The sequence below is a fragment of the Osmerus eperlanus genome, unplaced genomic scaffold, assembly GCF_963692335.1.
Source record: "Osmerus eperlanus unplaced genomic scaffold, fOsmEpe2.1 SCAFFOLD_840, whole genome shotgun sequence".
NCBI classification, from domain to species: domain Eukaryota; kingdom Metazoa; phylum Chordata; class Actinopteri; order Osmeriformes; family Osmeridae; genus Osmerus; species Osmerus eperlanus.
The window spans coordinates 1-11553 of NW_026911623.1; the positions used below are offsets into that span (position 1 = coordinate 1).

An 11553-nucleotide genomic window follows, 5' to 3' on the forward strand; every position below is an offset into this window, starting at 1 on the left:
TCTCCTCCTCCTCTCGTTCGCTCCCCTCTTCCTCAATGGAGGGACCGTACCACGGTAAGGGCTCCCGTGTTGTTGTGACGGACGCACACACGCACACACACAGGCACAAACACACACATGTACTCACACACGCTCACAGGCTCGCGCGCACACATACACACACACAGAGGAGAACGCACACATGCACACGCTCAGGCACGCGTACACACACACACAATGCTGCTGCTTGCTATCCTGCTGTGGTTTAAATTTCGGACTGGAGTTGAACTCTGCTGTGTGTGTGTGTGTGTGTGCGAGTGAGTGTGTGTGTGTGTGTGTGCATGTCTTTGTAGGTTGGTTTGTGTGTGTGTGAGAGTCTTAACCTGTTTTCTGTCTGAGTGTCAGACTCCAGCTGTACAGGTCCATCTGTCACTTGAATGATGGACTACTCTGTTCACCACCGTGCGTGTGTGTGGGAGGGGTGTGTGTGTGTGGTGGGGGGGTGTTGAATGGGTGTGTGTGAATGGGGATGTGTGTGTGGTGTGTGCGTGCGTGAGAGAGAGGCGTGCAGTTGTCTCTCCAAAGGCATCTTTTCTAGGTTATATCTGCTTCCTGCATATTTTAACAGTTTTATTATTTCTCTGCTTTTGAAATATTTAAGATAAATTTAAACCAGCAACCTCTGAAAGGCCTGTTTGTGTCTTTCTGCACGCAAGGTCTGGCCTGGCCTGGCCTGGCCAGTCTAGCCTGGTTTAACTAACCCTGGTCTGTCTTGCCTGGTTTAACTAGTCCTGGTCTGGCCTGGTTTAGAGGTTGCAAGTTAAAATATCCACTGCACTATGCTTTGGTTAAAACACCTGCTACATTAATAAAATACATTGTTTGACACCCTAACCCTAGTTACCACAATAACTCTAGTTACTAGAGCATCTATAGTTACCACAATCCTAGCTAGTACAGCAACCTTAGTTACCACAGTAACCCTAGAGCAGAAATAGTCATAGTAGGGTCCCCACCTCATTGGCCTTCAAGTGTGTGACTGCATGTGCCTATTGTGTATGCGTGTTAGTGCATGTGCATGTGTAATGAGTGTGTGTCTGCTCATGCATGACCCCGACCTTGTGTGTGTGTGTGGTGTGTGTGTGTGTGCTTCCGTGGTTCTTCATGTGTGTTTGTGACTTGGTGACGCAGTGGATAATGTGCTCATCAGTTAGTTCATTTGTGTGTGACAAATGTCTGTGTGTGTGCGCAGTGTGTGTGTGATGCTTGTGTTTGGAGAGGGCAGATGTGTGTGTGTGTGGCAGGTGTGAGGGGAGCTGTTTCTTCAGACCTCAGCGATGCTGCATGCTCCAGTAACACCCTCTGCCTGAGGTTGCACACTCACACTCACACACACACACACACACACACACACACACACACACACACACACACACACAGGTCAGCTAGAACCTTCCCCAGAGATCAGTAGAGCATGAGCAGCTGTATCCCCTGAGGAAGGCTGGGGGGAGAGGGGAGGAGGGAGGAAGGAGGGGGGCTGGGGGGGAGAGGGGAGGAGGAGAAGGAGGGGGCTGGGGGGAGAGGGGAGGAGGAGGAGGAGGGGGGGCTGGGGGGAGAGGGGAGGAGGAGGAGGAGGGGGGCTGGGGGGGACAGGGGAGGAGGAGGAGGAGGGGGGGCTGGGGGGAGAGGGGAGGAGGAGGAGGGAGGGGGGCTGGGGGGGAGAGGGGGAGGAGGAGGAGGAGGGGGGGCTGGGGGGAGAGGGGAGGAGGAGAAGGAGGGGGGGCTGGGGGGGAGAGGGGAGGAGGGGGGGGGGGAGGTGGACCTCTGTTTGATGACCTATTTTCACTCTGTTGTCGTCACCCTCTCTCTCCATCCGAGCTGTTTCCCCTTTATTTCTCTTCACCCATCCCTCTTTCTTGATATATATATATATCAAGCTTCTCTTTCTCTCCTCTCTCTCCCACACATTCTCTAGGTGGTCAAGTGATGCTTCAACAACATGGGTTTACGTTGTTCTATCGAATATAATGTGTTGGTGAGTGAGAGTGTGTTTGTTAGAGTGTGTTAGCGTGTGTGTGTGGGAGAGTGAGAGCGGGTATGTTAGTCTGTTGTTGTGCAAGTGTGTGTGTGTGTATAGATGTTAGTGTCTGCCCGAGTGTGTGTATGTTAGTGTGTGGGTGAGTGAGTGTGTCTGAGTGTGCTAGTGCATGTGAGTGTGTTTAGTGTGTGCTAGCGTGAGTGTGTATATCAGTGTGTGTCAGCGTGTGAGTGTGTGTGTGTGTCAGTGAAACATAAAAGCTGATTGGAGAAGGAGCAGATAGTCATAGCAGAGAACCATAGTTAATGTGCTTCAGTTGCCATTTGACTCATTTTCCCTCTCGTTTATACCTCTCTCTCTCTCTCTCTCTCATCTCTCTCTCTCTCTCTCTCTCTCTCTCTCTCTCTCTCTCTCTCTCTCTCTCTCTCTCTCTCTCTCTCTCTCTCTCTCTCTCTCTCTCTCTCTCTCTCTCTCTCTCTCTCTCTCTCTCTTGCTCATTCTCTTGTCAGCACTCTGTTGTCATACCTTTCCCCATTTCACACCTCCTTCCATATACTACTCTCCCCCTCTCTTCCCTCTTTGCCCTTTTCTCCCCCCCCTCTCCCCTATCTGCCATAGATAGAAATGTAGCTGCTCTCTTGTCACACATCTCTCCCGTAGTGTGTGTGTGTGTGTGTGTGTATGGCTCCTGAGGACAGCTCGAGGAGCAGGTGTTTGGGCCCCTGCCAGCCTGACTTGACAAGTGTGTGTGTCCGTGTGTGTGGCGTGGAGCAGGGACTGACTTACACTGTCACTACAGTGGAGAACTCTACTCTGGCATATGGGCAAACTGGCTGTGGACTGGTATTACTGGCAGCATGGGAGGATAGTTTAGCTTAGCCTAGCTTAGCTTAATTATGTATTATCAATCTATAAATACTTTGTTAGTAGTATTGGCCAGCCTAGCCTAGCTTAGCTTGGTTTGTGTCAAACCACGAATACTTAAATAAGATTGAGCATTAGTCTAGCCTAGCAAGGTGTAAAGAGTTCATTCAAACCGTGTGTGTGTTGTGTGCTTAGCACCCCGGCCTCTTGGAGGTGAACAGGTGAACATATGTTTAGACAGTAGCATTCTGTAGACGCCACCTGGAGACTGAAGTACACACAGCGAGTTAACATGTTGGCGCGCTGAACTAATCCCCTCTAATCTCTTACAGAGTCAATCAAATCCCAGACCAGTCTTTCACATGCAGAGCAAGGGATCAACTGGCCAGCTGTATTGATTATGTAGAGACAGAGAGGGGGGGGGGGGGCAGGCAAGGGGGAGGGGGGTAAGCGTACAACACACAGGCACACACATGCACACGCACACACACACACACACACCCTTTTAGCATGGTATGGGGGACTCAAAGAGATAATGACAACTCTCCGGTTACAAAAAAACTGCTCAGCACACACACACTCTCTCAGTCACACACACACACACACACACACAGAGGAAATGCCTGATAGATGACTCATGGCTCAGTCATTGTGCTGAGAAGAACCCTCTTACTGACCAGACACCTGAGACGCAACCACATCCTCCTTTTCCTGTGTGTGTGTGTGTGTGTTTGTGTGCATGTGACATACAGTACGTAACTCTACACTAATGGATCTTGCTTCAACCTCAAGGCAGTTGCTTTCACTATAATCCTCAAACCTCCATCATCTGTCACAGTCTTTGGTTGAGTGATTAGCTATTGGTTGAATTAGCGACTGTCAGGTTGGAAATGTTGGGGCAGGCTAGCATTTGCCTAGCTTAGCCTGCCTTAGCCTAGCCTAGGTCAGTAACTGTCCTGACCTGCAATCCATGAATAGTAATCTTTGTTAGGGGTAGTGTTGGCCTAGCCTGTCCTGCAGTGAATCCCCCTGCCAGCTAGAGGGTGCTGTGGGGGACAGGTCTGGGCTGCAAGAGGAAAACCTCACTGGTGGCAGAGAGTCAGCAGAGGACAAACATCTGAATGTCATTCTGGTATTGTGTGAAATATATTGCAAACTACAACTGAGCTGACCTCTCTCTCTCTCTCTCTTTCAGATATTTCCAGGATATCCTACTACACAGGTGAGTTACCTGCAGGGGCCAGCATCACTGCAGTGACTTTTGGCTGTCATATACTCACTCAAGCGGGTCCTACTTAGTAAAATGTTTCTGCAGTCAAATGAACCAACTTCATTACTTAAACTAGGTTTATGCAACTGGGCCCTGGGATGATGTCAAAATGAGTTAATAATGCCACAATGGAGGGACAATGATTCCACATTGAAGAGATGATGTCACAACATAGAAATGATGTCACATTGAGTTCATGATATCACAAAGGAGGGACGATGATGTCACGATGAGGGGATTATGTCACAATGGATTAATGATGAAGAGTGAATGAAGAGTGAGTGAGTGAATGAGTGAGGTGAATGTAGCATGTAGGGCTGAAAGAACACAGCAATAGGAAGAAAGAACACAGCAATGATGTAGAGTCTCTAATGAGGACTACATACAACCCTCGGTGTGTGTGTGTGTGTGTGTTTGAAAGGGCTGACGGGCAGAGTGGACATTGCTGTGGTTTAGGAGGGAGAGGCATGTCATAGAACTTTAACGAGCTGGAGATATTTAACCATGCAGACTTGTTACTGTGTGTGTGTGTGTGTTTTAATGGTTTACAAACTCCGGGCTCAAGGCTAGGAGTTTGTGACTGAACAGACAAACACACAAACACATGCTCAGATAGCCCATTATGTCAATAATTGTTGGACAAGACTGCAAATGTACAGCCTGGGCTCCTATAGACATAGAGTGTGTGTGTGTATTCATGAAAGCCAGCGATGGTGAGTGTGTTCAGTTTGTGGATGTCACAAGGTTTCTCCCCTCATCAGCAGTATTGAGGCGCCCTCGAGCCTGAGCACAGAGGGCTTAGTCACCATGTTTAATTCCACTTGCTCTGACATCCTGGATTCTGTTGCTCCTTTTAAAAAGAGGGGAGCAAAAGCTAGAACTCAGCCCTGGCTAAATAATGTTACCCATACTCTCAGACAAGAGTGCAGAAAAGGAGAGAGGAAATGGAAAAAGGACAAGTTGCAGTGTCAATGAAATTCTGAGAGATTGTTTAATTCAATATCAACTCTCTGTTAAAACAGTAAAAGCCACATATTTCTCTTGATATTATCTCTAACAACTGTACTAATCATAAAGTCTTGTTTAGTGTGATAAACAAGGCTTTACATCCGGTTGCTACTGCTTTCCCTGAAGCAACTTCTGAGACTTGTGAAGACTTCCTGTCTTTCTTCACTGGCAAGATAGATGCCATAAAATCTTGCATCTTACCTCTAGATCACGACCCTTCTGACTTAGCTACATGTTCTGCTCTTTTTGCTCAGTTTAAACCTGTATCACTTTCACATGCAATAGACATAATCTCACACATGAAGCCTACTACCTGCCCCCAGGACACAGTTCCCTCACGCCTTTTTAAAGAAGTGCTGGACACGATTGGTTCCAGTATATTGTCCATAATAAATAGCTGCCTAATCAATGGTACTGTCCCGTCATGTTTTGAACATGCAATGGTCCAACCCCTTATTAAAAAAACCCTAATCTTGATTTAACTGCCCTTAATACTTTCAGTCCCATTTCAAAATTGCCATTAATAAGCGCAGCTAGTTCAGGCAGGGCAATCGGGCAGCGCGCGTCATCCGCTCATTACCATACCTGTGTTAGCCAGCACAAGCCCATTGGGCCACGTCCGATAAGACGGCATTGAAAGGCCGAGCGAATACGCGCGCACACACTCACAACGGTGTTGTATGATCGGTGCTGCTGCCGCCCTCCACCATCCCCTTCTCCCCCATGCTGTCTGTATGTTCTATCCATCAGGGGGATTATATATCTATTGCTCCCTGCCTCATGTGTCATGTATGTATGTGTTGCATCGAGGAGGCAGTGCTTCCCTTAGATCATCCACTCCGTCTTTCAGAAATATAACATTGCTTACCATTGCTATGCTGATGACACTCATATGAACCTTTCCCTGAAAATGTATGGAAAGAAATCCCTGAAATCCCTCTCTGATTGTCTTAGAGATGTTAAATACTGGCTAGCTAAAAGTTTCCTTAAATTAAATAATACAAAGTTATTGTATTCGGCCCCACAGATTCCACCAAGGTTATTGTTAATAACTTAGGGCCCCTATCCAACAATGTACATAGCTATGCAAAAAATCTCTGGATACTTTTTGATTCTTAATCTTGATAAAAAACTAAACGCTGTTGTCAGAGGCAGCTTTTTCCAACTCCGGGCCATTGCTAAATTGAAACCCATTCTTTCCTTTAAGGATTTAGAGACAGTTATTCATGCGTTCATCTCCTCCCGTCTGGACTATTGTAACTCGTTGTAAATGGGAATGTGTCAGTCTACCTTGTCCCGCCTTCAGCTTGTTCAAAATGCAGCTGCTAGGTTTTGAACTGGTACAAAAAAGAGAGAAAGCATCTATCTGGTACTGGCCTCTCAGTACCAGATAGATGTAATAAAAGAACAGTACAGGTTCTTTTATTTGTTTTTAATGCCCTACATGGATCGGCACCCTCCTATATTTCAGACCTCCTTAGCCAGCACTCTTCCTCAAGGACCCTTAGGTCGTCCAACAAACTGCTTTTGTGCATTCCACGGTCACGTTTGAAGTTTAAAGGAGATTGTGCCTGTTCTGTTGCTGCTCCAAAGTTGTGGAACTGCCTACCTTTATATATTAGGTCCTCTACTAGTAGCAACGTTTTTAAATCCCACCTTAAGACCTATCTTTTTCTTTAGCATTTGAGTCTGCAATTGGGTAGGAATTCTTGTTTATGTTTGTCATGTCCTATAAATAATATATGTTTATCTGATTATATGTTTTGACTGCACAGCACTTTGGTGGACATAAGTTGTTTTTAAATGTGCTTTATAAATAAATTTGACTTGACTTGACTTCAGTGTTTAATAGCCCCATAGCACGTGCCCCTTCCACACCCCCAACTGTGGGTGTGTGTGTGTGTTGGGGGGGAGGGTCTTTGTTGCAGCAATAGAAAGTCGGATGTGGGTTTGTTAATAGGAAGATCCCCCCCCCCCTCTCTCTCTCTCACCCCCCCACTTCTCCCCCCTCCATGGGGCTCTGCTTCATTGTTCGTTGGCTTTATCTACTCTGCTCCTTTCAGCATGACTGATCATCCTCTCCTCTCCCTTCCTCCTCTCTCCTTTCCTCTCCTCTTTTCTCCCCTCCTCTTGTCTCCATTGGGTGATTCTATAATGCTGGGATCAAGGGCTGGGGTTATCTAGGACTTCCAGGGGTTTGATCCTGATGAATGCTTCTCATCCTTCAATCATCCCCATTTCCATCTCTTTAACCCACTAGCCTATCTAACCTCTCCATCCTTTATACCTCATTCTATCTCTCTCTGTATCTCGTCTGTCACTCTTGGGAAGGACAAATGGAGAGAGAGAAATTCGGAGATAGAGGAAAAAGAAAGAAAGAGACTGAAGAGAGAATGAGAGATGGAGAGAGAATGACAGAGAGAGAGATGAGGGGGGAGAGAGAGACTAGGAATGAGAGAAGAGAGCCTAAAGAGAGATAATAAGAGAGAGTGAGGGAGAGAACATGAGAGACAAAGAGAGAGCAAGGTGTACAGTGATTCACAGACGTGTAAACAGAAGTCGGCGTGGCCCTCAACACAGGCTAATATTAGCATATTCATCAACCCCCTCCCCCTTAGCCCCTCCTCTTTCTGCACTTGCCCCTTCATTAAGACAGCTGACAGGTTGTTGCTCTTTCCCCCATTCTCTCTGTCTTCCTCTGTCTCCCTCTTTCTCTACCTCTATCTCTCCCTTCTCCTTCTTTTCTCTCTCTTTCCCTCTCACTCTACCTCCTATCTCTCTCCGTTCTCGTTCTCTCTATACCCCCTTCCTCTCTCTTTCCCTCTCTCCCTCTCTCTCTGGTTGGGGATAGAGCTGGTTGCTGGGCAGCAGGAGGGTCGGGGTAAGGGGGAGGAGGGGGAGGGCAGGGAGGGGGCGGGAGGAGGATTAGTATTCAGACACTGGCTGCCAGTAGGAAATCTGGTCCAAACACAGTCACAAACTCTCCCACACTGGAACACTGAGGATGACTGGCTGCTAGCCACCAACATTGTTTCTAGCAAACTTCCAGATAACTCTGGACCTGTAGATAGCTAGCACCTAGCCCTGGACCATACTCGGCTAGCTGGTTAACTACCACTTAACTATGGACCTGTAGCTAGCCCTCCTAGCCCTGGACCTGTACACAGCTTGTCAGATAACAATCTGGTAGCTGAGGGACTGGCAGCTAACTCAGAGCTAACCCCAAGCAAAGCTAGCTAACAAGCAGCTAGCTGAGGAACTTGATCGCATGGCTGGCTACCTGGAACTGGTTAGCTAGCACTCCTGCTACACTGATGCTTCAGACAATGAATCTGATACACATGGCTAACAGACTAACTGGATCTGATACACTTGGCTAACAGGCTAACTGGATCGGATACACATTGCTAACTGGATCTGATACACATTGCTAACTGGATCTGATACACATTGCTAACTGGAAAACTGGATCTGATACACATGGTTAACAGGCAAACTGGATCTGATACACATGGTTAACAGGCAAACTGGATCTGATATGCATGGTTAACAGGCTAACTGGATCTGATACACATGGTTAACAGTCTAACTGGATCTTATACACATGGCTAACAGGCTAACTGAGTGTATGGACTGAGGGTTGTGGGGCTGGGGATTGTGACCTGAAGGCCTGGTGTGTGCGTGTGTCATCTCCATGCGTGTGTGCGAGACCTCCGGCTGTTGGGAGGTGGGGCCCTATAGGGACCAACGTTGCGTTTCCATGGAGACCCACGGGTGTATCCCATTCCCTGTGTGCTGGACTAGAGGTACAGACTGATGAACATCCAACGCTCCCCCCCCCCCACCTTCTCCCCCCCCCCCCTTTCTCTTCCTCAAAATGTTCTCTCCACCTCCTCTCCAGAGGTATCCAGACCGATTTCCATCATTCTTCCTCCTCGTCTTCCTCCTCATCTTTCTCTTCTTATCTTCTGTCTCTACTTTCGTCCCGTCCTTAGTGCGTTTTGAATAGGAGATTGCAGATTTGATTTTTATGTGTAAGTGAGGGTGTGTAGTGGTGTTTGTCGTTGTGGGATGTGGGGATGTGTAGATAAGGGTGTGTAGTTGTGGACGTGTAAATGAAGGTGTCTAGTTTTGTAGTTGTGTGTGTGTGTGTGTGTGTGTTGTAAGCCATGTGCCCTCTCAGGGTCGCCTCCATTCACAGAACCTTAAAGAGAGGGAGAGAGGGAGCAGATGATGTGATTAGTGCTCCTGAGCAGCTGGTACTGAATCAAGCTATAGTTACACACACACACTCACGCACATGCACGCACACACGCACATACTCACGCACACACAAACACACACGTTATTCAATACAGTCTCTCGCCCAGGAGGAGAGAAACATGAAAAGAGAGAGGAATAGGAGAAAGAGAGACAGCAGGAGAGAGGAAGAGGAGAGAGAGAGAGATCAGGGTCTCTTAGTGTTTTGTCCTGTTGCCATCGACATTGTCCTCCGCCCTGGTTATGTAACTCTCCCTCTCCTCTTCTCCCCCTTCCCTTCTCCCCTCCTCCCACCCCCTCTGCCTATTACTGCCCTACTCACCCCCTGCCCACTGTCACACTTGTGCTAATGGCTTTAGAAATGGTATCGTAATTTTTGTGTATGTGTGTGTCTAGCAGTGCATTCTGGGAAGTGTGTTTTTGGTAACCTTTTAGCAGCGGCATTGGTATGGGGAGTGTCATGTCACGGAGAAATGCCATCTCATTACTGTGTATGTGTGTGCGAGCAGTGCAGTGTAATATCACCATGCCAGCTCATTACTGTGTGTGAGACTCACTGACCTTCCCTCTCTCTCTCTCGCTCTCGCTCTCTCGCTCTCTCCTCCAGAATATGACAGACACCTAACACACGGTAAAACCATGGCAACAGCATACCTGGACCCCAACCTGAACCAGGCCTTGGTGGGGGGAGCCAAGCCTGGCGTGGGGCAGGCGGGGGGCGTGTCAGAGCGGGTGCTGAAGGTGTTCCATCACTTTGAGAGCAACAGCGAACACGACAGCTGGGCGAGCAACATACGCCATGGAGAGGCCACGGACATACGGGTGAGCGCACACAGACACGCGTGCAGATGCGCACACAGACACGCGTGCAGATGCGCACACAGACACGCGTGCAGATGCACACACACATCCCGGAGCAGTCCCTCTCTGGGTCTCTGGAAGAGGAGTGGAACATGAGTCTGACATGAGTTGTTATGTCTAATGAAGCAGCCGATGTCATGACTGCTTGTTCTAACATCCCACTAGGATGCACCTTCCTCAGCCTGTCAGCCAGCCAGTCAGTTATCCAGTCAGTCAGCCAGCCAGTCAGTTACCCTGTCAACCAGCCAGCCAGTCAGTTACCCAGTCAGCCAGCCAGCCAGTCAGTTACCCAGCCAGCCAGTCAGTTACTCAGTCAGCCAGCCAGTCAGTTACCCAGCCAGCCAGTTACAAGCCAGACAGCCAGTCAATCAGTTATCCAGTCAGCCAGCCAGCCAGTCAGTTACCAAACCAGCCAGTCAGTCAGCCTGCCTGTCAGAAACATTCAGTTGGTCAGCCAATCAAAAGCAGCAGGTTAGCCAGTCACACATGAGCAGACAGGAGCCTCCCAGTCAGCAGCATTGAAGCAGGCAGCAACATGCTGGTGGTGGAGCTGCAGTAAGATGTCAGTCTGGATGATATTCCAGAGATCTGGGCTGTAATCCACTATAATCCAGACTACCAAGAGGCCAAGACCACTGATCTTCTTGGATTACCAGCATGGACACTGCTGGACTAGTTGTCTTCACACACACACACACACACACACACAATCCAAGCGTAAAGAGCCTTATTTAATCAATGTAATGGAGGATTTCAGGTTGACACATGCTCTCTAGGATCCGCTGATAAGAGCTATCATATTACCTCCCCCCTACCCCTCCTCTCCCCATCTCTCCTAACCTGTCTCTCTTCGTCTCCTCAGGGAATCATCCAGAAGATTCTGGACATCCACAAGGTCAGATGTGTGTCCTGCTTCGGCGTGCGGCTCAGCCACGCCCCCTCGGGCGAGGTGCACTGGCTCCACCCAGATATGGGCGTGTCCCAAGTGAGGGAGAAGTACGAGCAGCACCACCCCCTGAGGAGTGGAGGTGGGTGGCACAGAGAGAAAGAGAGTGAAAGAAAGAAAGAAAGAGAGAGAGAGAGAGAGAGAGAGAGAGAGAGAGAGAGAGAGAGAGAGAGAGAGAGAGAGAGAGAGAGAGAGAGAGAGAGAGCGTGTTTATTTCTTTGTGTCTCAGTCTCACAGCAGCTGTCAGTCTGACCTACTCATCCTCTCGTCTCCTCTCCTCTAGATATGAGTTGAGGATCCGATATCTTCCTAAAGGGTTCCTGCATC

General features: G+C 48.4%; 1 protein-coding gene across 2 annotated transcripts; it reads left to right on the plus strand.

Annotated features, from left to right (window-relative positions):
• The first annotated feature begins 6 nt into the window (after positions 1-6).
• LOC134016340 (focal adhesion kinase 1-like) lies at positions 7-11553 on the plus strand. 2 transcript variants are annotated; one of them, XM_062455713.1, is made up of 5 exons: positions 7-54; positions 4077-4103; positions 10027-10241; positions 11143-11308; positions 11510-11553. In XM_062455713.1, exons 1-5 carry the CDS (start codon positions 36-38, stop codon positions 11518-11520), a joined length of 438 nt encoding a protein of 145 aa, XP_062311697.1. In that variant the 5' UTR covers positions 7-35; the 3' UTR covers positions 11521-11553. The 2 variants fall into 2 exon arrangements, with proteins under 2 accessions (XP_062311697.1, XP_062311696.1); XM_062455712.1 differs by lacking the exons at positions 7-54; positions 4077-4103 and adding an exon at positions 8139-8965.